This window comes from Oncorhynchus tshawytscha, linkage group LG07 (genome assembly GCF_018296145.1).
Source record: "Oncorhynchus tshawytscha isolate Ot180627B linkage group LG07, Otsh_v2.0, whole genome shotgun sequence".
Taxonomy (NCBI): Eukaryota; Metazoa; Chordata; class Actinopteri; order Salmoniformes; family Salmonidae; genus Oncorhynchus; species Oncorhynchus tshawytscha.
In genome coordinates, this window is record NC_056435.1 from 9894184 (window position 1) to 9921378 (window position 27195).

Below are 27195 nucleotides of genomic sequence, written 5' to 3' on the forward strand. Positions count from 1 at the left end.
AGAAGTGAGGGACATAAGCCCACATTTACATTACTCGTGTTGCCTTATCGCCCATCAATTGATTGAAAATGAATGTAATTATCGCTATCTGAACTGTCTCTATTAAAGGGAAATCGTTATTTTATCAGCATATGCGTAATAGGCTACACAAAGGATATTTTGCATCAATTGCATGTTTATGGTGTAATATAAAAGAAAACTGCACACACATACGTTTAATAATTTCCCAAACACTACTCGGCAGATGCAAATGTGTGGTACTCCCATAACACCTTGGCTATTTGAATTGGGCGATTGTGCCATCTAGCGAGTTGTCATGGTTTTCACTTTAATTTGTAACGTGCCTATCAATTTTGTGCGGTGCGCGTAAAAGCGAAGAAAATGTGGCAACTGGCCATGGTGAAAATGGTAATGAGAAATAATGCAGTTGGAAGCTATACTACAACCTCTCGTCTTGTAAAAGAGTGTGTAGTAGGCTATGGCCTAAACGATGTAATGCATAGTCTATATTAGGGAAATATCCAACATCGAATAACAGAGCACGATTTTGAAATAATGTTTGCCTTGGTATAAAAAAAGATGAACTGTGATTTGAAATCGTCTCTGTTTATCAACATTTGAGGATTATGGAATCATGGCCAGTGCAGTCTATCTATAATGATTTATAATCATATTTGTGTTGCTTCAGTGAATGTTGAGGTCTCTAAGGACAAATGTGCAGGCCAGCGGATGCCGGCCAGTCTGACTCTTCAGGGTGATATGCATCAATGCAGATGCCAAGGAGGACTAGTCCGGGTGCTTTAGAGTGCAGAGAACGTGTCCATCATTTCATTCATAAGAGCTGGAGCAACAGAGCCCGCTTATTCCTCCTCTTTTGCTTCGCTGCTGACATGCATTCTTTCTTGTCTCCATTTAACAAGGCGATCTTAGTGGCTTTGTTTATTTTTGCCATTTTACTCATTCTTTATGTAATACTATGGTATATATGCCGAGACGTGGATTGCGACCACGGTATCTGACGCTTGTCGTGAGAAAAGCCGACGATACCCTGACTTTGGCATATACGGAGACGCGCCAGGGTGACCCTTTGGTAAGTCCACCCGCGCGTCTTGACCGCTCTGATCATGAGCTCAAGGTGCATCATTTAACCAACGGTATCATGGAATTCGTTTGTATATGTTGCTCATGTTGAGTAAAATATGTGCAGTTCCTTTTATGTGTGTCGTGTAGGCTGAATAGCCTATTCAATTATATCTCCAACGTGTTGCGCCACATTCGTGTTAGCATGAGGTAGGCTATTGCAAATCAGGATAAATGTTTCCCTTAATTTCTATTGGCATTCATTCTAGGCAAATGTCATAATAATATTTTATAATTCAGTAAAACGTATATTTGTGGGAAAGCTGCTATAGTGTGACAAAGAAGGCGGGAAGGAGGTTCAGGCTACACGTTTTTGAAACATCCGTGTCACCCTCGCAAATGTCCGGCTACTGGTCATCCAACAAAAACACCTTTGACAATTCAGAGACATGATGAGGCATCAATAACACTTGAAAATCTATTGAATCATTCTGGTTCTGATTTTGGGACTGATTTTATTCAATGAATATATTTAAATTCTGCGGAATTTCCTGTACATTCTAACCTTTAAAACAGCTCTGATTGTATATCTTAGTTCATTTGACATTCAACATTAGATGTAATAACATTTCTATAACAAAATCCCAACCATCTCTATAAATATCTGAATTGAACTCAAAGAGAAAGCTTTTTGATACAGACACTCAGCATATAACCTATTCATATTGTTGGATAATAATTTAGGCCTACTTCCCCAGTAGTCTATTCTACAATAAATAACAATGATTATTTAACAATCCAACTCCGTCTGAACCATTTAAGAACAAGGTTCTTAAATGGTTCTTCCTCAGCTTTTAAGGTTCCTTGGATAACTCTTGCCTGGATAAAGAAACATTGACTTAAGTGTGGGGTTCTTGATGTGGATCTACTGTTCTTCAGAATTCTAAAAGCTTCTTGAAATAAATGGAAGCCTGCATACATTTAAATTAGAGTTAAATTAACACTCAGTTGTGTAAAATGACCCCAGTGTTGGTGTTAATAACCCGAGTTTTACCAAAACTATGCATTACAGGACCAAAAGTATATGGACACCTTCTCCTCGAACATCTCATTCCAAAATCATGGGCATTAATATGGAGTTGCCCCCCCTCCACTAGATGTTGGAACATTGCTGCGGACGCTTGCCTCCAATCAGCCACAAGAGCATTAGGCGATTAGGCCTGGTTTGCACTTGGCATTCCAATTCATCCCAAAGGTGTTCAACTGGGTGGAGGTCAGGGCTCTGTGCAGGCTAATCAAGTTCTTCCACATCGATCTCGACAAACCATTTCTGTATGGACCTCGCTTTATGCACGGAGGCATTGTTATGCTGAAACATTCCCCAAACTGTTGCCACAAAGTTGGAAGCACAGAATCGCCGAGAATGTCATTGTATGTTGTAGCATTAAGATTTCACTGCAACTAAGGGGCCTAGACCATTATACCACCTCCACCAAACTCCACTTTACAGTTGTCACTATGCATTGGGGCAGGTAGCGTTCTACTGGCATCCACCAAACCCAGATTTGTCCGTCGGACTGCCAGATGGTGAAAAGTAATTCATCACTCCAGAGAATGCTTTTCCACTGCCACAGAGTCCAATGGTGGCAAGCTTTACACCACTTACATTGCGCATGGTGATCTTAGGCTTGTGCACTGCTGCTTGGCCATGGAAACCCATTTCATAAAGCTTGCGACAAACAGTTATTGTGCTGACGTTGTTTCTGAGGCTTACCACTTCGTGGCTGAGCCGTTGTTGCTCCTAGATGTTTCCAAATCACAATAACAGCACTTACAGTTGACTGGGGTAGCTCTAGTGGTGCAGAAATTGGACAAACAGACTTGTTGGAAGGGTGGCATCCTATGATGGTGCCAAATTGAAAGTCACTGAGCTCTTCAGTAACAATGTTCTACTGCTAATGTTTGTCTATGGAGATCGCATGGCTTTGTGCTCGATTTTATACACGTGACAGCAACGGGTGTTGCTGAAATAGCCAAATTCACTAATTTGAAGGGGTGCCCACATACTTTTGTATATAAAGTGTATTTCCCAGCAAGCTCTATTGCTGGTTGAGTTTTAGAATTCTTTGTTTCAATATCTATGTTGTTGCATGTACATTGATTAACTAGTTATTCTTATGCTACTCAAATATAAATAACATACACTAAACTATTCTAATATGTTACTTGGACTTATTACACCTGTTACTGAAATGGTTCTTCCAGTTTGATCTGTTCTATGTGCACTATTTCTATGCTTCCCATACTTATGTTTCGTTTTTGCGTATTTTACTTTTGGTTTTGTATACCAGCTTTAAACAGCTGAAAATACAATATTTTTGGTTGTGGAAAATACATTTCACAACGATTTAGATGGTACAATGATTCTCTACGATATACTTGCTTGTTTTGTCACATAAACTGAAATTAGGCAACCTATTCGAATTTTAGCAATCAGGAAATGGCCATTTCTGCATAGCGCATCTTTAAAGTATTTAATTTTAATGACAAGATATTCACTTAGGATTTCACTTTATGAAGGCCACAGGACTTAATGTGAAAGAATGCAATCCCTATGTCTCTGTCACTTGCTAAAAAAAATTACTTGAAAGGCACCCTGGGAAATATGCAGGTCAGGCATAAAACCATACAGTAGGGCTATTCAATTCCGGTCCTGGAGGGACAAGCCATTTCTATTTTCTTTTCAAAGAACCATCTCATTTATGGTTCTTCAGAGACCCTAAAATGGTTTCCTTATGGCATCGCTCTCAAGACCCTTATTTGGTTCCAAGTTGCACCTTTATTTTTAAGAGTGCAGTCTGAACTGACTGCATCCAAAATGGCACCCTATTCCCTATGTAGTGCACTACTTTTGACCAGAGTTTTTATGTAGGGAATAGGATGCAATTTGGGAAAAGGGGATACCTAGTCAGCTGTACAACTGAATGCATTCAAATGAAATGTGTCTTCTGCATTTAACCCAATTCCTCTGAATCAGAGAGGTGCAGGGGGCTGCCATAATCAACATCCATGGCGCGAACAGTGGGTTATCTGCCCAGGGTGGCTGGAGTCATTTCACAATCTCTGACACCGCCTGGGATAGAGGTCCTGGATGGCAGGAAGCTTGGCCCCCGGTGATGTACTGGGCCGTAAGCACTACCCCCTGTAGTGCTTTGCGGTCGGAGGCCGAGCAGATGCCATACCAGGCAGTGATGCAACCTGTCAGGATGCTCTCGATGGTGCAGCTGTAAAACCTTTTGAGGATCTGATGACCCATGCCAAATGTTTTCAGTCTCCTGAGGGGGAATAGGTTTTGTCGTGCTCTCTTCACGAATGTCTTGGTGTGCTTGGACCATGTTAGTTTGTTGGTGATGTGGGCGCCAAGGAACTTGAAGCTGCTCCACTACAGCCCCGTCGATGAGAATGGGGGCGTGCTCGGTCCTCCTTTTCCTGTTGTCCACAATCATCTCCATAGTCTTGATCAGGTTGAGGGAGAGGTTGTTGTCCTTGCACCACACGGTCAGGTTTCTGACCTCCTCCCTATAGGCTGTCTCATCGTTGTCGGTGATCAGGCCTAACACTGTTGTGTCATCAGCAAGCTTAAGGATGGTGTTGGAGTCATGCCTGGCCGTGCAGTCATGAGTGAACAGGGAATACAGGAGGGGACTGAGCACACACCCCTTATGGGCCCCCGTGTTGAGGATCAGCGTGGCGGATGTGTTCTTACCTACCCTTACCACCTGGGGGCGGCCCGTCAGGAAGTCCAGAATCCAATTGCAGAGGGAGGTGTTTAGTCCCAGGGTCCTTAGCTTAGTGATGAACTTTGAGGGCACTTTGGTGTTGAACGCTGAGCTGTAGTCAATGAATTGCATTCTCACATAGGTGTTCCTTTTGTCCAGGTGGGAAAGGGCAGTGTGGAGTGCAATAGAGATAGCATCATCTGTGGATCTGTTGGTACAGTATGCAAATTGGTGTGGGTCTAGGGTTTCTGGGATAATGGTGTTGATGTGAGCCATGACCAGCCTTTCAAAGCATTTCCTGGCTACAGACGTGAGTGCTACGGGTCAGTAGTCATTTAGGCAGGTTACCTTAGTGTTCTAGGGCACAGGGACTATGGTGGTCTGCTTGAAACATGTTGTTATTACAGACTCAGACAGGGAGAGGTTGAAAATATCAATGAAGACACTTGCCAGTTGGTCAGCGCATGCTCGGAGTACACGTCCTGGTAATCCGTCTGGCCCAAGCGGCCTTGTGAACGTTGACCTGTTAAAAGTTCTTACACTTACTCACATTGGCTGCGGAGAGCGTGATCACACAGTCGTCCGGAACAGCTGATGCTCTCATGCATGTTTCAGTATTACTTGCCTCAAAGCAAGCATAGAAGTTATTTAGCTCGTCTGGTATGCTTGTGGCACTGGACATCTCTCAGCTGTGCTTCCCTTTGTAGTCTGTAATAGTTTGCAAGCCTGTAATCCATGGCTTCTGGTTGGGGTATGTACGTACAGTCACTGTAGGGATGATGTCCTCAGTGCCATCGGAATAATCCCGGATCATTTTCCAGTCTGTGATAGCAAAACAGTCCTGTAGTTTAGCATCTGCTTCATCTGACCACTTTTTTATAGACCTAGTCACAGGTGCTTCCTGCTTTAATTGATAATGTATTTTCCCCCCAGTCTGATTTAGTGCCTGGTCTTGTCCACTCTGTTCTAATGAGTCCTGCTCGGCTTGTGGGCATTGTAGAGGGAAACAGAAGACACATAAGATACACATTTGTATCAAGAAAACAGAAACCGCTCTGTTTATTACAACTGCATCTAGCGGCTACCAGAGGTTACTGACGTAACCCCGGTTCTATGAACCATGCACAATGTTTAAAACATTTATTTCAGAGTTTCTCTCGCGACCCCATTTTCAAATAAGGCAACCCCACATGAGGTCGCGACCCTTAGTTTGGGAAAGCTGGGATAAACTGATAGACTCCTGTGTGATCTCGGCACCAATGCAAGCACCGACAGGGTCTATCAGTCCGGGTCATTTGCTTCACTCAAGACTTTGTTGCACTGAGCAAAAGCCTAAATCTTGGAGTTGTCACAACCCCTTGGGCCTTAGGCAATATTATATACATTCATCCTTCCTTAGATGATAGTAAGTTGAGCACTTTTTTTTCTCAGCATCACACCGCCAAGGGAAATATAGTATTCTTTCTAACAAAGATATCTACATATATTTCAGAATGTTTGTATCACTGGAAATAATCAGAATTCATGTAAACACAACAATTTTGAAAACATAGCTTGTACATAGAAAGTGGTCTCTTGGCACAACTTACCCCGGGGGTAAATTGAAGGGACAGGATAAATGAATCCGCCTATGTCTTTACTGAATTAAATATTACCACTACATTTTTAAAACCATGTCTATCTTTATTTCCCCAAAACAATTCAACACAATCACTTTTTAAACTTTTAAGCATTTAAATCATTTTTTTAACACAGGCTTAATACCTAACAAACACTTTGTACTTTTTAAAACACTTTGAACCTAGGCCAGGGTCTGTTATTACCTTACATCCCAGCGATAATGCCTTGCAATTTGCTCAACTTGCCATTGGCTCAACCATTGGCTCAATTTGAACATATTAGCCCACACAGCTTCAAGGATGCACTTTCATGCTAGGTTTAGGACCTCATATTGAAGCTTATAGAGAACTCAACTGATGTATAGAACAATATTTTAAAATGATCTAATTAGGTTTAGATACAGTACGAGCATCATGAAACCTCTAACACAATACATTCATTTGACTTGGAGAAAATATTTTGAGGTTTCTTGAGGTTTCTTCCTTCACAAACTCTATGAAATGATGACCTCTTCCTTAATATTTGGTCAAATTATAAACGTTGTGTATGGTTTCCTAGAAACAAGTGGCTCAATTTACCCCTTTTGGCTCAATTTATCAATTTATCCCACTCTCCCCTATAACCTCAACTATTTTCGACTAGTCAAAGCCTTACAATCAAAGCCAAAGCTTAATTTGAAATGATATATAAAAATGTATCTGGCTAAAATGTTATAACTGGATTTGTGAATTAAGAAGTCTAAAAAAAGAGCGGAGCGCGGAGCGCGCTTCGGCGCACTCACAGGGCAGGAGGAATTTAGCGAGGCACGAGTGTGCAGAATAGCACGGAATCCAAGGACTGAAACACACGGAGAGACCTGGCACAGAGATGTGGCTACTGTCTTTCATTTTACCAATTTTGAGGTTGTATTTAGTGGGAGTTAAAGTTCTTCTGTATCAACTGTTCAACAAGCCTTTTACGTTACCAGGTTAGACTTCTGTTCATCCCCGTATTCATTACAGATATTGAATGCAGCAGGAGTGGTGATCACTTCTCCCAGCCTTTAACGTTAGCTGCTGGCTAGAGCTGCCTGTTAACGGTAACTACATAGCTAGCTAATGAAGGCTTTCAACAACAATGGCCAAATTGACTGAGAAATTGACTAGCTAACGAACTCATGTCAAATGCAACCACTGTTAAACAAATTGTCGAGGAATTAATATAACGATCTGTCTTAAATCATGCTGCAAGTGTTATGTGGTAGTCCACCACTACTGTACCTATAGCCTTTGTTGTTAGGACATATGATCTGCTTTCCATATCCAGTATTTTCAATCACAAAATATGAATTAATATCAACATTGTATTTTCACAAATGCACACAACCCCATACCCAGACCTAGGGTACTTTAACCCTACATTTGAGTATCGTGTTTGTATGCTCACTGATTCTACAAAAAGAGCTGTAATGGGAATGTTTAAAAAATATATATTCCTATGCACATTTTCAGAATTCATAGTATGCCATAATACCATTCCTTGTAAGGTGAATCACATGTCATGATAATCTCACTACATATCTTCATTGCCTTGTGTGAACTATAGTGCATTTGGGTGGATAGGGGTAATCAATGACCTTTATCCCATTTTTCCCCTTATTCACCTCATGTCTGAATGTTGAAATCCTCATGTGAACTTGTAGTCTAGCCTATGCACTGACACAATAGCAATGTTGTATTCTGTCTCGTTATAGAAAATACCAATTAGCCTTGACTCCCCCCATCATACCAAAGCATGCTAAGAATTCAGTGATGTCATTTAGAGCCTAAGCTGTACTGAAGTTAGTTTTAGCCTTGCTTGGGTAATTGGGCCCTATGCTTTATGGTGAGAGACAGAGTCAGGCAATTTTTTGTATCCCAATCAAGATAAGACCGGCTAGTAATTAGAGAGATGATTGGATAAACAAAATTGTCAATACTCAAAGCAGATTGCATTGTGTCCCCTAGATTTATACACAATGTCCTCCACAGCATGTGAGAGGCAAGCTCAATTCTGTACTGGCTCTTAGAATAATTTATTCAGAGAATAGGTTGAATTACAAATAAGAAAAAAGGTAGTTATAGCCTATTAATTAATGCGTTAAAAGCCCCTGTCTGACGTTTTCTTTTGTTATCTCACGCTACCTTCATCTCACTGCCTTTGTTAGGTACTCAGTAATTAGTGAAGGCACCTAAAAGGATATTTGTCAAAGGAACAAAATGGAGGCTAAAGGTGTTTCCTCACTTTGTCGCACATCCAAAGGCAAAAAGTAAAGTATGGAGTTATTTCGGCTTTTACACCAATGCAGACGGGTGTATACTACACTGGAAGAGGATCTTCTGTCGCATATGTATGACTCAAAAGAGCATATTCCGGGCCTCCCGGGTGGCGCAGTGGTTAAGGGCTGTGCCACCAGAGACTCTGGGTTCGCGCCCAGGCTCTGTCGTAACCGGCCGCGACCAGGAGGTCCGTGGGGCGACGCACAATTGGCATAGCGTCGTCCGGGTTAGGGAGGGCTTGGCCTGTAGGGATTTCCTTGAAATATAAAATGTAAAAAAAGAGCATATTCCAGTAACACCTCCAATCTCTCGTACCACCTGGAGAAGAACCACCCATTTGAGTTCTGTGAATTTGTGAGGAGCAACACAGAGCAGATGCGTGAGGCAGTCGCAATGGCCTACTCCAAGATAAAGACTGAACCTATGCAGCAGGGAGCCATCCTGAAGCAGAGCCCAGCATTTGAAAATATCAACTGACGGCATAATGATCTGACATCTGCGATCTTCAGCTTTGACTGTGAACAAATGTACCCTGTGTCTGTGGTGGAAGAATCCAGTTTCAGGCCCCTTTAAGGACCGCAGATCCAAGGTACTTGCCCCCTAGCAGAATCGACGTGGCAATGAAGGCCCTACCACAGAGGTACAATCAGATCCGAGGTGCAGTGCTGGGTGAGGTGGCAGGGGTGGTGAACTGCGGTGTCTCAACTGACCTTTGGCAAAGCTAAACCCAGAACAGGACCTACATCTCCCTGTCCATGCACTCTCTGAACCAAAACGGACTAGGTTCCGGTTTCTCCATGAGTTCCAGGTGCCTGAAAACTTTTGAAGTTCCAGAGGACAATACAGCTGAGAATATTACCGGAGCATTGTACGAAGCCTTTGTTGAATGGGGGATAACTCACAAAGTCAACGGTGCCACCACTAACGGTTCATTGGACATTGTGAAAGCTTGCTCTCTTCTGGATCTATCCGTGCAGATGCCTTGCCTTTGCCACACTATAAATTGAGGGATGGACGAGGCCTTTCAGCTGTTAACAGATTTCTGGGACGTTGCCGCTTTGATTATTTCCAGTAGTCCATGATGGCTATGTATCTGCTGTGTGAGAAGCAGAGGCAGCAAGGCCTAGCCTAGTGTGTCCTCATCAGAGACAGGGTCCGATCCTGGGTGTCCACGCTGACTATGCTCCAGCGCCTGAAAGAGCTGCAGGCCATTATCAGTGTGGTACTCATGGAGGACAGTGACAACCATCAGCTGAGTTTCAAGGACAGTGAATGGAACATGGTTGAGGGATTGATTGGAGTTCTGCAACCTTTCAAACGGGTAGCTGACATGATAACAGACTGTAGGTATCTAACCATTTAGTATGGTGAGGACAGTTCTTCACATGCTGCTGAACACAACCCTCAAGGCCAAAGAAGGGGACACAAAAGAGGTTGGCATGGCCAAAGAGGTAATCTCCAAGGTGTTGTCCAGCACCTACCCGCAGACATCTGAGATTGCAACATTTCTCAACGTCGGCACTTTCCTGGATCCCCGTTACAAGAGTCTTCCTTTCCTGTCCCCCCATGACCACTCCCAAGTGGAGAGTAAAGTCATTCAGGAGGCCAAAGCCATTCTTGAGAAACAGAGGAATGAGAATGTGGTCACAGATGAATTGGCTCTTCTTTCTGATGAGCCACCCAACAAAAAACAGACTCTTGACAAACCGTTTCCTTCATGTAGCAATGCAGGCAACACTTTGGCTGTGATATTTTGCCAGTCAGGCAATGACGAGAACCAAGAGGAGCTACACGCTCAGGTCGTGGAAGAGCTGAGCAACTTCAAATCCCAGAAGCTCCTGGGTCTCAACGAAGACCCTCTCCATTGGTGGTCGGACCGTATGGGCTTATTCCCTACTCTCCCTAAGGTGCTCCAGAAGTACTGGTGTGTCCCCGCCACTAGTGTCCCCTCCCACAGACTATTCAGCTCCTCAGGGACTTTCTTCTGTGGTAAGAGGAACTACCTCACCCTGGCACATGTAGACCAACAGGTGTTTCTCTATGAAAACTCACGGCGCTGCCATGAGTCTGATCCTATTGAGGATGACTCAGGGGAATGGGGCTTGGGACTGGAGCAGGACTCTGGGTCAGACCATGGAATAACTGGGCAGGCCGCTGCCCACTACCAAACAGTTACAATACCCTAATCCTAAAGGAAATACTTAACTAAATGTCCTCAGCATATATTCTTATGTTGTCTACTAGTAAAAAGGATTTATGTGAGTGTAACATCTGGTGAATTTTCTATTTCTGATCATGCTGCAATTTTATTTGATTAACTATTTGATGTAGGGCTAAATGTCTTTGAATGTCCCAAATGTTCAAGTCATTTCTGAGTCCTTGTTTGCTTTGCTCTTTGAAGTCCTTGGACTGTTTAAGATGTCTTTACAGTACGTTTGAGATTAGCTTTGATGTGCCAAGCTTTGTTATCTGTACTGAACTCTCAGAAGAACATAAAGTATAACCTATGTCATTTGAATCTCTGCTTGCTCGTGTTCATTTTGTGTTCAATGTGTCCAATACAATTTCCTCAGATGAGTCTCGATGGGACTACTAAGGTATCAAATTGCATTTATAGGCTTCTCCTCGGTGTTACAGTTGTTTCGGGAAAGGAAATCAGCAACGAACTGCCCATTTAACCACCCACCAGCCGTCACTCGAAAATGTGATGCAAATCTGATGGGGAGAAATGTAATAGAGTTGAAATCTCAACCATCCTGATTACCCTCAGTGCATAGATACGCACTGCGGCTCTAATTTTAGTCATGCTAAACTGTCTGGCCACTGCAGGCTGTGCTTTGTGTGCTTGTTGCGCAAGGTCGTTTTATCTTCAGGGGCAGGAACTGTTGTCAAGCAAAATGGATCTATTTGGCATCGATATTGAAGGGTTCTACCTCCCTGCCTGTTTCAGGACTAGAGGTCGTTACGGACATATTTACCTGTGACTCACTCAACTTCAGTCCGACCCCACACTGTACACTTCAATAACTGCAGATTATAACCCAATGTAATCTCTGTTCCAACACAAATTGCCCCAAAATGGAAGTACTGTGTGTTTTATAATGGGCAAAACAAAATGAACTCAGTTAGCGGAATTATGCTTTGATTGCTCGTAATTGAGTTGTTCTCAGGGATATGTTGGACTGGATGGAATAAATACGCCTGTTTGTATCAACCCATAGATGTTCTATTGTATTGCAAGGCAATGGCAACGTATGGACCTTAGTTTTCTTTCTCTTCCTCACATAGTTTTGCCCACACAAAATGGAAGGGTTGCCATAGTGACGGGGGGTGCCCGAGGAATGGGTTATGAGACTGCAAGACACCTGGCCAGGCTTGGCATGCATGTGGTTATAGGTATTGTACACACACCCTTTGGTCATGACTCAGTAATCTCCCAAATAATTCTAAAATGCTCAATCCAACATAGTTGAAAACTGTGTGCTTAACATCCTTAGGTTCATGTTTTGTTCAATTGTAGCTTAAGTAATGCTGTTGCACTGATTTTCACTACAGTCCATAAGGGAATCTTCGAAACATTGCTAACACATCCCTACCTAAGGCAGTTATTTCCTAACCTAATCAAATCTGACTCTTCAATCAAATGTAATAGGGTATTGCAAGGAAATCATTATTAATGTAAGTGTCACTGCTTCAATTAATCAATGAAACCCAAATCAGAAGTGTAGGTTTAGTCTTTCACTTGGCTCTCCCTGGTCTCTATGATGAGGGGAGGATACCTGCTGCTCCAGAGTACCCCCATTCATTCATCGCTCCCTCCATCCTCTTTTTCCCCCCTCATCATTCCTCTCTCCTCCAGCTGGGAACTCTGAAGAGGAAGGCCTGCAAGCTGTGAAGAAGATCCACGAAGAGGGCAGCGAGGGTAAAGGTAATTTCCTCATAACAATTTCCCTTATAGCCTCTCTCTCCCGCTCTGTCTCTCTCCCTCTGTCTATCGTTTCCACACAGCCATTACAGAATAAATAGGCTACCTCTCAAATAGGTCTGCTCCTATACACAGGCAGTAAAGCTATTCAGACATAGGCCGATGTACATGAGTGCCCTGGCTTTTAGCTGTGTTTCCCGGGGTAAAAATGTGGGTGCACGTTGGTAAGAGTAAACTACTTCTCCTGCTTTGTAACCGAGGGAGGATGTCTGTCCACCTGCACCTTGTCAGAGGAGGTTTGGATGCCAGAGTCCATTCCAAAGGCAATTACCTAAAGGCTGCAGGTTTTCTCTAAATATTCCCTTAAATTGACCTTTTCCATTTATTTTGATAAAAGCAAAGCCGTGTCACACGAATGGGAGCAGGGGAAAGGCGAGGGAGATGTTTGTTTGTCTGTGCTTGTGCTTGATGAGTACGAGGAGGAAAGCGAACTGCTGCCAACCAGTCTCAGTTTCATTGTCATGCAGATGGGATTTAAAAAGAGGCTGTTTGGAAAGGAGCAGGGTAGACAGCATCTTTTGATCCCAAGCAGGCAGCTTCTCTCTTCCCTTCCTCACTGGTGCTAAGATGACAATGATCGTAGCACAGCTCCAGTCAGCCAGGGTAACACAATTGTCATGTACGCCCTGCGCCACAGAATAATGATGACAGACGTGGAAATGAGAAATGGGCTTGTTTGTATTAAAAACAAGAAATCTCCCCCTGGTGCCTGGAATCCCCCTCTTCTCCCCCTCTCCGCCCAGCCCTGGCATGTACTGTCAGGCAAGCAGTGATTAGCAAACCTCTTAACAAGTTATGTGGGAGGCAAAACGGTAAAAGTTCCTACATGAACAGGGATATCTTGTTGTCTTATATAGTGTGTTCTAGTCGGCCTGAGAGCCAATAACAATGTCTGCCATATAGATGCATTTCTGAGCTCATTTTTGTATGTGTATTTCATGCCCTCTCCTATATCTGAGCACGTTTGGTATTAGCTCTATATGTCGGAGTTTGTCCTCGTCACCCAACACATAATCACTCCATATCACTGTGTTTGTTTGCTGTCTAAGATTGGATGGTTGAGGAAATGTTGGTGTGGCATGTCACCAGGAATTCTCCTCTGACCTTTGTAGGGCCAGAATGTCTAACCTTGCTTCATCAGCAGCATACGGAGACAATAGAACAGATTTGTGTGTTGTCAGAATGTGTTTGCTAAATCACCAGCCAGGCAAGACAATGTTTAGAGACAGTAGCTTCAGGTCCTATTAAGACTAATTTATTCAGCCCCCTCCACAGTTTAACCTTGTTCCCTATTCAAGACTGACCGCTTCAGAGACGTCTACATAAGAGGGGAAACCAACCAGGGCCCGGTTTCCAATAGAGATGGAATGTATCAGCTCCAGGGGATTTTAATTAAGAAAATCTGTTCCCAAGTATTCCCACTCATAATAGAGAGACACATGATGCTATACAAATGTAAGCAAGGATTGAAATGATTATGTTTAGTCAAATATATCTGTTTGGGCTTCTTGCGGTCAATTTGTAGCCTTCAAATTATTTGTAATTATGTTCTGGCCTACGGCCATCCACTCAAGGAAAAATCTAGTTGAACCCTGACCTATAGCAACAAATATTTAGCCGGCTTATTCTAATGCTTACCCTATATAATCTATGCAGAGTTACTCCACCTCAAGAATTGCATTTGGCGAAAGGCTCGGCACACGTATACTCAGGCTGACTGACTCTTGTTCAAGGCAAATGAGAAATAAGTGCACTCAGGCTATCCGGAAGGCCAAACTTAGTTACTTTAAAAAGCAGTTCTCTCTCTGTGGGTCTAACCCCAAGAGGTTCTGGAAAACGGTTCTGGAAAAGACCTGGAGAATAAACACTCCTCACAGCTGCCCGTGTCCCTTAAAGTTGATGATGTGGTTACTGACAAGAAGCACATAGCTGAGCTCTTTAAATCACCACTTCATTAAGTCAGGATTTATTTTTGACTCAACCATGCATCCTTGACTGTCCAACATTTCCACAACTTCCACCCCTTCTAATGCGACTAGCCCCGATGCTCCTCCCTCTTTTTCCCCTGCCCCGCTACAAAGTTTTCCCCTGCAGTCACTGAGTCTGAGGTGCTAAAAGAGCTCCTTAAACTTAAACCAAAAAAAAAACATCTGGGTCAGATGGTTTAGATGGTTTAGACCCTTTCTTCTTTAAGGTTGCTGACCCTATCATTGCCAAGCCTATCTGACCTTTTTAACCTGTCTCTCCTCTCTGGGGAGGTTCCCATTGCTTGGAAGGCAGCCACGGTTTGTCCTTTATTTAAAGGGGGAGATCAAGCTGATCCTAACTGTTATAGGGCTATTTCTATTTTGCCCTGTTTATCAAAAGTGTTGGAAAAACTTGTCAATAATCATCTCACTGGCTTTCTTGATGCCTTCGTATTCTCTCTGGTTTGCAATCTGCTTTCACTGCAGCCTTAAAGGTCCTCAATGATGTCACCATTGCCCTTGATTCTAAGCAATGTTGTGCTGCTATTTTCATTGACTTGGCCAAAGCTTTTGATATGGTTGACTTTATGTCTCTAAGGGGTCTTTGGCATGGTTTGCTAACTACCTCTCTCAAAGAGTGCAGTGTATAAAGTCAGAACATCTGCTGTCTCAGCCACTGCCTGTCACCAAGGGTGTACCCCAAGGCTCGATCCTAGGCCCCGTGCTCTTCTCAATTTACATCAACAACATAGCTCAGGCAGTAGGAAGCTCTCTCATCCATTTATATGCAGATGATAGTCTTATACTCAGCTGGCCCCTCCCTGGATTTTGTGTTAAATGTTCAACAACAAAGCTTTCTTATTGTTCAACAAGCTTTATCTGCCCTTAACCTTGTTCTGAACACCTCCAAAACAAAGGTCATGTGGTTTGGTAAGAAGAATGCCGCTCTCCCCACAGGTGTGATTACTACCTCTGAGGGTTTAGAGCTTGAGGTAGTCACCTCATACAAGTACTTGGGAGTATGGCTAGACGGTACACTGTCCTTTTCTCAGCTGCAGGCTAAGGTTAAATCTAGACTTGGTTTCCTCTATCGCAATCGCTCCTCTTTCACCCCAGCTGCCAAACCCTGATTCAGATGACCTACCTACCCATGCTAGATTACAGAGACGTAATTTATAGATCGGCAGGTAAGGGTGCTCTTGAGCGGTAAGATGTTCTTTACCATTCGGCCATCAGATTTACCACCAATGCTCCTTATAGGACACATCACTGCATTCTATACTCCTCTGTAAACTGGTAATCTCTGTACCCGTCGCAAGACCCACTGGTTGATGCTTATTTATAAAACACTCTTAGGACCCACTCCCCCCTATCTGAGTTATCTACTGCAGCCCTCATCCTCCACATACAACACCCGTTCTGCCCGTCACATTCTGTTAAAGGTCCCCAAAGCACACACATCCCTGGGTCGCTCGTATTTTCAGTTCGCTGCAGCTAGCGACTGGAACGAGTTGCAACAAACACTTCAACTGGACAGTTTTTATCTCAATCTTTTCATTCAAAGACTCAATCATGGACACTCTTACTGACAGTTGTGACTGCTTTGCGTGATGTATGGTTGTCTCTACCTTCTTGCCCTCTGTGCTGTTGTCTGTGCCCAATAATGTTTGTACCCTGTTTTGTGTTGCTACCATGTTATGCTGCTGCTAAGTTGTGTTGCTACCATGCTGTGTTGTCATGTGTTGCTGCCATGCTATGTTGTTGTGTTAGGTCTCTCTTTATGTAGTGTTGTGTTGTCTCTCTTGACGTGATGTGTCTTTTGTTTTTATCAAATGTATTTGTACTTTTAAACCCAGGGCCCCGTCCCCGCAGGAGGCCTTTTGCCTTTTGGTAGGCCGTCATTGTAAATAAGAATTTGTTCTTAACTGACTTGCCTAGTTTAACAAAACACTAAATCAAGATTTGGCACATCATTGCGCACATGTTAGGCTACACATTAGTAAATATATTGAGGCAAACATTACAGACAGTAGCATAGCCTACAAATAGCTAAATAAAACAAAATTGAAGGAACATTACATTTAGTTCAATATCATTTAAATACATGCCTACATATAGCCTACTGTATGGATATTGTAATACAGTTATCTCGGTTTTCATTTGAAGCATCATAATATCTTTTGCTTGTTTGTAACAATTGCAAAGACATTGGCGACTTTGTATTTGTATTCTTCCTGAAGTTATCTGCGGTCACAGGAAGACAGATAAACAAGTTGATTTTGTGTTAGCTGAGATCTTCTGTGTATGAAGTGACGCGGACGGTCCAAAAAACGATGCACTTGTCTGTTCTACGAATGGTCTGAGGCAGCCATTACATAACAAGCGTTTCTCAAGGGCAACTGTAGTGCCCACGGTTTTGTAAAACAGTGCCGAGATTTAAAGGTGATCCGACAAAGTTCTAACGATGAATTTAACCTCAAAATGGTTTTTGGGAAGCCGGGCCCAGAACTATGGACGGCTGCGTGCCATTGACCAGAATATCAACAGTCAATTCCCCGATGATTCTACAAACCAGCAAAAACAGCCAGATCTCGTTGAAACCCCAGCAGGTGAATGCTATAACACAACGCGACGTGGCAAAACGATTGGACAGACACCGCGGCTTTTAGATGTTTGCCGTCGCCGTGTCTGAGCCTTTGTCCATTCAACACGTTTTGCTGTGATACTGTGGGACCGCAACCGCTGTACTACTGTACAGTCAACCTGTTATTTACAGTCATCTGGAAACGTACAGCATCTGCTGGTATTTTATGATCATTTCCGTTTCTCGGCAATGAAAGTTGGTGACATTATTTTTTTTTTAAAGTGTCATAGACAGCCCAGCGTTTTAGTTTGCGACACCAGTGGCTGCATCCATCTCCTTTAACGACTTCCTGACTTCCATACCACCTTTCTGCAATGGAGAGTGAGAGATGAATCTCATGCCAATGGGACATCCTGCGAAATTTGCTATCCAATCTGCCTTCTCCTTTTTCTGAGCAGCATCAATCTATCCTATAAACTCCTAGAAATTGTGGATGATCAATCTCTTATCCGAGTTGCAGCTGGATGGTCAAACTAGCAGCCAGCCTGTTGCCTTTCCTCTGTCCTGTTATTGGACAGCAGCTGGTCAGTTTGTCTATGTACAGCAGCGGTCAGAACTGGTCAGAGAGAGAATGTAATTCAGTATTTCAACACGTCTTTGGATGAGACATCTTTGTTGATTTTCCAGATGGCACGATGCCTTCTAGTCTGTGCCCTCCAGCTGGCTATTTGGCACTGTGACTAGTCTGGAGGATACCCTTCATTCCTTCATGACAGATCTGGCACCATGACAAAGCTCTGGCACTAGAGATGAACTGGAACAATATTTACTACAGCATGGGTATTTTTTCCAATTAATTATTGTAATCTATGCAAATATTGGTCAATATTGGACTGTGATTTAGAATAGAGATAGCTTATTGGGGATCACACATTCTCAGTGGAGTTATTACATTTTTTATGGCTATGTTAATTTTTTGGGAGGATAAATGCACAGTAAAATCCTAAGAGCTTGATATTTACGAGAGTTTAAGTGTTGGAGTAGAAGAAAGGAAGGAGGAGAAAGGGAATAATTATGCATTCGTTTTGGATATCTGTACGGTGTTAGATGAGTTCCACTGCAATGATTTCTAAAGCATATAACCACCATATATAGTTAGTCATACAAGGGACAATTTCTACTCTTTGTAAATCACGGTCTCTTGGGATGACCTTATACAAGCCATTAGCCGGGCGAATGCTTTGTTATCTCCCACTTAAGATACGACATCGTTAGCTAGCAAGGCCTTTGTTGACTCACTGTGACACACTGATTATTACAGAGAGATGTCCTCTGTCCTTTCCTCTCTACAGCTACATGGCTGTCAATTGACCTCTTTGACCCCTCGCTTTGTACAAATTTGTTCAGTACAGTTATGGGTCGTTAGTATACACACACACACACATCTCCTATGGGTCTTTCCTAGTACCCTTATGAAGCCATTTACAGAAAGACTTTAACAATAAAAGGTTGATTTTTGAAGCAAACTTCCATTTTCCTACCAAGAGTTGCTGAATATCTTTTAATCTGTAGTACTCATTCCCAACAGAACATCTACTTTTATCGTGGATTTCTCTAGCTTTCTCTACTCTTATTTTATGGAGCCATTTATACGTCAGCTCAACAATGCTTGAAACACTGTTCACTCTCTACACTCAGTGGGGAAGAGTCCTGTGATTAGTGTAATGCAGAGTAATTATTGGACAGTAATTTGTTTAATTATGTGCTTGAGCACTTGGTTCGGGGACGCCACAAGCTGTACCAAGTGGTTCAGAGATATGACATTCTGATTTGTGTGCGTGTGTGTGTGTGTGTGTGGGGGGGGCTAATGTCATTACTCAATACTATTGTGTAAAACCCTGAATTCCTAGCCATGGAGCGAGCTTCAGTCATGACATTCTTGTTCCTGTCTCATTATAGCGTTGACTTTTAAAATGCTTTGACTTCATTTAATTAGGATTTAATGTTCGCCTTTTTTTTCTTTCTTTTTTTAACGTTGGAGCAGTTATCAAGATACAAACGGTATCTATTTGCCTTGCACTGTTATGCAGATGAGTAAAGTTCAGTGAAGCACTCTGTCCACTCTGTCTCTTCCTGTGGGTGATGGAAATAAACGCGCTGTCATTTGGCCCATCAGAATGATTCCTGCGTACGCAATTAACTCTCCGCCTTTTCTTGTAACGTTTCGTCGGTTATAGTTTCCATACCAGGGCATATTGGATATACATCTACATGTGCTTTGTGCTCTTTTATTACACTGCTGATGAGATCATGTTTCATTCATGCCAGGTCACTGAGTGTATTGCCATAATGTAATCTACCTCGTTGTTCAGTTTTAGTCTCACGGTTTATTGTGTACTACTGAATGAGACCATGGCTTATCATACAGCTGTTTATCCTTCAGGGGGAAAGGAAGTATAAGATTAGGATTTGCATAATTAGGATTCCTGAGATGTTACATGCAAGGAGGGTGCTTTATGTGTATGAGGAGAGAGGACTTTATGCATAAAACATTTACTTAGAAGTTTCTACTCATTGAAAGCCTTTGCAATAATCTGTCTTGCCATTTATGGACTGGTATGTCAATGGTTGATGTAAAGCTAAATTAAAGGAGGACGTCTTGTCCTGACCAGTGTTAGTACTACTGTAGCTAAGCAGACGTCTCTGTTAGGGTTAGGGTTGGGGCGGAAGGTAGCCTATAGTGGTTAGAGCGTTGGACTAGTAACCGAAAGGTTCCAAGATTGAATCCCCAAGCTGACAAGGTAAAAATCTGTCATTCTGTCCCTGAACAAGACAGTTAACCCACTGTTCCTTGGCCGTCATTGGAAAACTTAACCTAGTTAAATAAAGGTTTTTAAAAAAGGGTTGTATCTCCCTCACTAACTTTAAGCATCAGCAATCTGAGCAGCTCACCGATCGCTGCAGCTGTACACAGCCCATCTGTAAATAGCCCATCCAACTACCTACCTCATCCCCATATTGTTTTATTTACTTTTTTTTGCTCTTTTGCACACCAGTATTTCTACTTGCACATCATCATCTGCACATCTATCACTCCAGTGTTAATTTGCTAAATTGTAATTACTTCACTACTATGGCCTATTTATTGCCTTACCTCCTTACTCCATTTGCACACACTGTATATAGCTTTTTCTATTGTTATTGACTGTTCTCTTGTTTATTCCATGTGTAACTCTGTGTTGTTGTTTTTTGTCGCACTGCTTTGCTTTTTCTTGGCCAGGTCGCAGTTGTAAATGAAAACTTGTTCTCAACTGGCCTACCTGGTTAAATAAAGGTGAAATCAAAAATTTAATAAAAAAATGTATTATAGCATAGGAAAATTGTAATGTTTGTTTGTAATTTGTTGATGCCTGTATATAGTTGAAGTCGGAAGTTTACATACACCTTAGCCAAATACATTTAAACTCCGTTTTTCACAATTCCTGACATTTAATCCTTGTAAAAATTCCCTGTCTTAGGGCAGTTAGGATCACCACTTTATTTAAGAATGTGAAATGTCAGAATAATAGTAGAGAGAATGATTTATTTCAGCTTTTATTTCTTTCATCACATTCCCAGTGGGTCAGAAGTTTACATACACTCAATAGGTATTTGGTAGCATTGCCTTTAAATTGTTTAACTTGGGTCAAACGTTTTGGGTAGCTTTCCACAAGCTTCCCACGGTAAATTGGGTGAATTTCTGCCCATTCCTGCTGTCAGAGCTGGTGTAACTGAGTCAGGTTTGTAATCCTCCTTGCTCGCACATGCTTTTTCAGTTATGCCCACAAATTTTCTATGGGATTGAGGTCAGGGCTTTGTGATGGCCACTCCAATACCTTGACTTTGTTGTCCAACTTTCAACGTATGCTTGATGTCTTCAGATGTTGCTTCAATATATCCATATACATTTCCTTCTTCATGATGCCATCTATTTTGTGAAGTGCACCAGTCCCTCCTGCAGCAAAGCACCCCCACAACATGATGCTGCCACCCCTGTGCCTCACGGTTGGGATGGTGTTCTTCAGCTTGCAAGATTCCCCCTTTTTCCTCCAAACATAACGATGGTCATTATGGCCAAACAGTTCTATTTTTGTTTCATCAGACCAGAGGACATTTCTCCAAAAGTACTTTCTCCCCATGTGCAGTTGAAAACTGTAGTCTGGCTTTTTTATGGCGGTTTTGGAGCAGAGCGGCCTTTCAGGTTATGTCAATATAGGACTCGTTTTACTGTGGATATAGATACTTTTGTACCTGTTTCCTCCAGCTTCTTCACAAGGTCCTTTGCTGTTGTTCTGGGATTGATTTGCACTTTTCACACCAAAGTACATTCATCTCTACGGGACAATGCGTCTCCTTCTTGAGCGGTATGACGGCTGCATGGTCCCATGGTGTTTATACTTGCATATTATTGTTTGTACAGATGAACGTGGTAACTTCAGGCGTTTGGAAATTGTAACAAAAGATGTACCAGACTTGTGGAGATTGGCTGATTTCTTTTGATTTTCCCATGATGTCAAGCAAAGAGGCACTGAGTTTGAAGGTAGGCCTTGAAATACATCCACAAGTACACCTTCAATTGACTCAAATGGTGTCAATTAGCCTTCTAAAGCCATGACATCATTGTCTGGAATTTTCCAAGCTGTTTAAAGGCACAGTCAACTTAGTATGTTGACTTCTGGCCCACTGGAATTGTGATACAATAAGTCAAATAATCTGTCTGTAAACAATTGTTGGAAAAATTACTTGCACAATGTAGATGTCCTAACCGACTTGCCAAAACTATAGTTTGTTAACAAGAAATTTGTGGAGTGGTTGAAAAACAAGTTTTAATGACTCCAACCTAAGTGTATGTAAACTTCCGACTTCAACTGTATTTAGGCATAGAAGAGTGTTAATGTTGTTTGTATGTTTTATGTTCTGTACACAGTGGAGTTTCTGTTCCTGCACCTGTGTTCCCTGAAATCGGTACGGAAGTTTGTCCACAGGTTTAAAGCCAGGGCTCTACCACTTCACGTCCTTGTCAACAATGGTACTTATACACCAAACAACCTCGTTATTCAATATACCACAACATTCACCTTTTAAAGGGAATCACAGCGTAGTTATTTCATCTGAAAAATCAAGCCTCCTGTCTCCGGGCCCTCGGAGGCCTCTGAAATGGCACCCTATTCATTTTAGTGCACCACTTTTAACCAGAGCACTATGAGGTAGTGCTCTGCTATAGGGATATGGTGCCATTTCAGGCGAAGCCCTACTGTGTAGTCCTTCGTGGCAGTTTGTTTGAACAAAATAGCTTTTATTGAGAGAAGGTCTTTGGAGACTCCGGTACAGACTGGCTTGGGGGGCTCCATGCTGTGGTAGCAGTCAGCCACTCTCTGCTCACAAACGGGCTGTATTAATAATTCACCAGTCTGCAAGATTCTCTCAGCAGCTAACATCACTTATCACACCCGGCTGATGGATAACGGATGGTAGAGGCCGAAGGAAGGACGTAGTGCAGACGTTAGTACCACCCCATTGAGAGAGTAATGATAGGGAAAGGTCATCGCTACACAGACCCCGGATGTGTCCCAAACAGCACCCTATTCTCTGTATAGTGTGCTACTTTCGACCAGGACCCATAGGGCTCTGGTCAAAAGTTCTGCACTAGATACGGAATAGAGTGCCGTTTGGCACGTAGGCTCCTATAGCATTCTGATTTCCCTGAATTCCCCCCGTCAGTACAGTTGTCGTCACGCCGTGAGTTCTCTCTGTCTATGCCCTATGCTTTCGTAAGCAAAGCAAGGCCTAATGCCACCTTGTATCTCTTTCACTTTCGACGTCTAATTGCGTGTCGAATAGTGTTATTGACAAACGAATCGTTGTAATCTCCATTACCATGTAGTCAATGGTGTTTAAGTTCAAGTAATGAGCCGTTTCAGTCTGCATTAGGGGAAGGTGTCTGCTTGAGAGACCATAGACTGATAGACTGATCTGCAGACAGGTCTTGTTGACCATCGTCTGCAAGTGTTATAGCACACCAAGAGGTGTGGCGTCTATAGAGGGAGTGTTTTTAATAATAACTTATTAAGAATATATGCCACGTATCCAGAGGAATTTAGGCCTACACAAATAAAAAATGCATGCCCTCACTGTATTGTATGTCTTACAGTGTGTACATACTTTTTTTTAGCATGTGTACCATGTGTGATCTCTTCAAGAATCAAACCCACGACCTTAGCAGTACCATGTATTTCTCCTTTCACAATCACTCAACAGAAGTGTCAGTTACAGTATATCAGCATAGACGGCTGTTATATCTTGTCGACATATCGATTTAATATTTCTAGGGTGTTTTTTCTAGCCGCTATGCTTCTGCCTCTGCATTGCATTGCTCTTTGGGGTTTTAGCCTGGGTATCTGTAAAGCACTTTGATTGAAATGTCACATTGCTTGTCCTTCATAGCCGGTGTCATGCTGGTTCCCGAGGGAACGACGGAGGACGGTTTCGAGCTGCACTTTGGTCTGAACTATCTAGGACACTTCCTGTTGACAAACCTCCTCCTGGACAAACTGAAGAGGTCTGGGAGACACGACGCCTGCTCCCGCGTCGTCACCATGTCCTCCGCCACACACTACGTTGGAAGTCTCAATATGGAAGACCTACAGGGCAGGTAGGGGACCAGGACCTGCGTCTGTATTCATGATCCCAGCACTCCTACCCTGAGTCGCTTCATGAACACAGACCCAGATTATTTGGTATATGGCTTCCAACATTGTTCTCAGGTGTCAATTGATTGCTGAAATTGAATCAATCTCTCGAAATCAAAATCTCTTTGGTATTAGTCATGGTTGATGGACAATCAAGTAGCACATTTAAAACCATTACCACTGTGGTAGTAGTATTTATCTGTTGGCTACGGGTGAATGTCATTCTCAATTCAAGATACAAGCTATATCCAATGAATCTCATTGGCCGACAAAGCCTCTTGATTCCCATAACCTTTTTTTCCCCATAACCTTTTTTTCCCATAACCTTTTTTCCCATAACCTTTTTTTGATCCTCGTAAAATATTTTACCTCAATAAAAACGCTAACATTTTCTAAAATGTTCTTACCTGGACAACATTATTAGTTTTGATGACAGATAGTGTTGTGTGATAAACTATTATTATACAGTCTGTTTTGAGAGGCTCCTTGCCTCAAGGGCAAGAACAGCGGTGTCTCTCTCTTTCTCGCCTGCGAATTTAGATGTGACAGATGGCTTCGTCACATCTGGGAGAAATGAGTGGATGATGCTGCTGGCTACAAGGGCTAGCTGCAACGGTGCCATCTAGAAACAATCTCACGCTGTAAGAAAAAGAAACGGGACACACACACACACACACACACACACACACGTTATAGATTGGGGTATTTCACAGTCCGATGCTCTTATGACCTTCACAGTGCGTTTGTACAGAGAGGCTGCTTTGCTTTTGAACAGTGGTTATGGTGTTAACAATAAGTCCATCTATTCAGTACAGTACAGACACTATATAATAGACATTGGGTTTAGTCATGCAGATAGCTTAGTAGGGGGCATTGGATTGAGAACAACAAGGCTGTAGACAACATGCTGAATAAGTACGTTATGTATGTTAATTAGCTTAGGTTTTTTGGACAAACTAAACTGCCAAATTATCGTATTATAAAGCATGGCTTAACCCGAGATAAATGGTCTCTCGTCCTCTCCCTCTTTCTCCATTTCTCTCCCCATCCCTCTCCCTCCCTCCCTCCAGGTCCTACTACAGTGCGCATGGTGGCTACTCTCAGAGTAAACTGGCTCTGGTTCTCTTCACGTACCATCTGCAGGAGAAGATAACAGCAGGAAGGTTCCCAGTAACATCCAACGCAGTAGACCCAGGCATGGTGGACACTGACCTGTACAACAACCTCTGCATTCCAGCCCAGGCAGCCAAGAAACCTTTTGCCAAAATGATGTTTAGGGTAAAGTAGAATCTTAATCTAGATGACCATTCGAATATTTAAAGGCCACCCTAGGGTTAGGAACCTGAGGGGGAAAAATGCATCAAATACACTGTAGATATGGGCCACATTCCATCTCAAAACTAACAACAGTGTCATAGTATTTCACCTAACTGTCTTATACTTCCCTATATATACCTATAGGATAACATAAACGATGCTTGACAGTTCTGTAAGACTGTTAAGGGTACGGTAAACGACCTTTACAATTACTTTGGAATTTGGCATCCTTGAGGAAAAAAATGCACCGAAGATAGATATGGTAATAGGTGAAGCTTCTACGCTTGACCAATGCTTAACAGTGGTGATTGATGTGAATACTAATAAGGTGCAACACATGTGGAATGGTCCAGGCTTTTACTGCTCAGGCTTCATAATGACTTTTTCTGTTGATCATATTGCTGTGGAATCCCGGTGTTTTAAAAAGGATTATAATTGCATTCTTGGGGTTCTGAGATAGTAAAAGCATGTGAATTATAGTCGCATCAAATGGTGTGTTAAATGGGGTGGTCAATTTATTCCGAACCACAGGTGAGTGAGAGGCACAGGAGGTTGGTGGCACCGTAATTGCGGAGGACGGGCTCGTGGTAATGACTGTAGCGTAATAGGTGGAATGGGATCAAATGCATCAAACATGGTTTACAGGTGCTTTTAATGCCATGTGTTTGATGCCATTCCATTCGCTCTGTTCCAGCCATTATTATGAGCTGCCCCCCCCCCTCAGCAGCCTCCACTGGTGAGAAGGTGTGTGTATTCATGAAAACTACATCACAATTTGTGAGAAACCTGTGCCAATAATCCCCATTATCATTAGCAGTTTAGCATTTTTCGTCATGAATCTTGTTCTGAAGGCAGCTCTACAGAGTGGTCACTAGCTTGCACAAAATCATCAAATCATTTAAAACCTAATGCCTAACCCTAACCTTAAATTAAGAACAAAAATGTACTTTTTGTTTTCATGAATTTTTACAATAAATCCAATTTTGGCTTTGCAACTTGCCCATCTTACGGAAATCGCTCAGTTCTGCCTTTAAGACAAGACTCGTCCCAATAAACGTCAACCTGCTTATAAAATTTAGCGGCAAACAACAAATTAGCTGCAAGCAAAATGCATGTGGCAGTAATGGTAATTTTGTTTATTTCCTAGTTATTTAAATCACCCTTGAATCTGCTTCTAAAACGTCACATTGCATGTTCACAGATTCATTCTTGTAATTATGGCATTCTAGTAGGGACAATGTAGACAATTAGCTTTTTTGCTGAATAGATTTAGATGACTGTCCTTTTTAACACAGAGAAATGTGCTGGGAAATTAAGCTAGTTGGGCTTTAAGAGTTTAAAAAAATATACAGTATTTCAAGGGTGACAATATAAAGATAGCGTGCAAAACATCTGGATTTCATTTCCTCAATACTCATATTCCACAAAGATAGTGAGTTGATATTGTCAGACATTGATATTTATCTCCATCATAATTTCCTTTTTGGAGGCTTTTATCTTGGACCTGGGGTCTAGCGTCGAATCGTATTTCATTATCTGTCTGATTGTTCGGGTTTTGTGTGTTTGGAAAGATGTCTCATATCCACTGAGGTTTGGATTGCCAAGTATTGCAGCATTTTGTATTGCAGCACTTGTTTGGCCAACTAACTGCAGTATGGAGGGCAGCTATGTGATGCCCACTGGCCATAGATGGTTGCTCAATCCTTTGTCCATATTACAAGTGATGATCACCCTAAGAAATATGGACCTGCGTGAAATATTGTTTCGTTCAATGTTCGTCACTTTTCCTTTCTCTACAAGTATTTATTTTATAAGTGAGACGTATGTGTGCTGTCTAA

General features: G+C 42.3%; 2 protein-coding genes across 3 annotated transcripts in view; both read left to right on the forward strand.

Annotated features, from left to right (window-relative positions):
• Positions 1-784: 784 nt before the first annotated feature.
• LOC112253792 (dehydrogenase/reductase SDR family member on chromosome X-like) overlaps positions 785-27195 on the forward strand; it is a 29835-nt gene continuing 3424 nt past the window's right edge. Inside the window, exons 1-6 of one of the 2 annotated variants that reach the window (XM_042324078.1) lie at positions 785-1090; positions 12065-12172; positions 12636-12704; positions 22279-22380; positions 23796-24003; positions 25111-25318. In XM_042324078.1, the coding sequence (XP_042180012.1) occupies positions 12118-12172; positions 12636-12704; positions 22279-22380; positions 23796-24003; positions 25111-25318 (642 nt within the window). In that variant the 5' untranslated portion in view covers positions 785-1090; positions 12065-12117. Of the gene's footprint in view, positions 1091-7273; positions 7447-12064; positions 12173-12635; positions 12705-22278; positions 22381-23795; positions 24004-25110; positions 25319-27195 lie in introns of those variants that run through there. The other variant, XM_024425781.2, reaches the window with a different exon arrangement.
• On the forward strand, positions 9668-10979 carry LOC112254662 (E3 SUMO-protein ligase ZBED1-like). Its single transcript, XM_042324079.1, has one exon. The coding sequence runs from the start codon at positions 10141-10143 to the stop codon at positions 10960-10962; it is 822 nt and encodes a 273-aa protein (XP_042180013.1). The 5' UTR covers positions 9668-10140; the 3' UTR covers positions 10963-10979.

Coding starts and splice junctions, on each gene's coding strand:
- LOC112254662 (XM_042324079.1), top strand. CDS start 10,141: ATGGTGAGGACAGTTCTTCACATGCTGCTGAACACAACCCTCAAGGCC.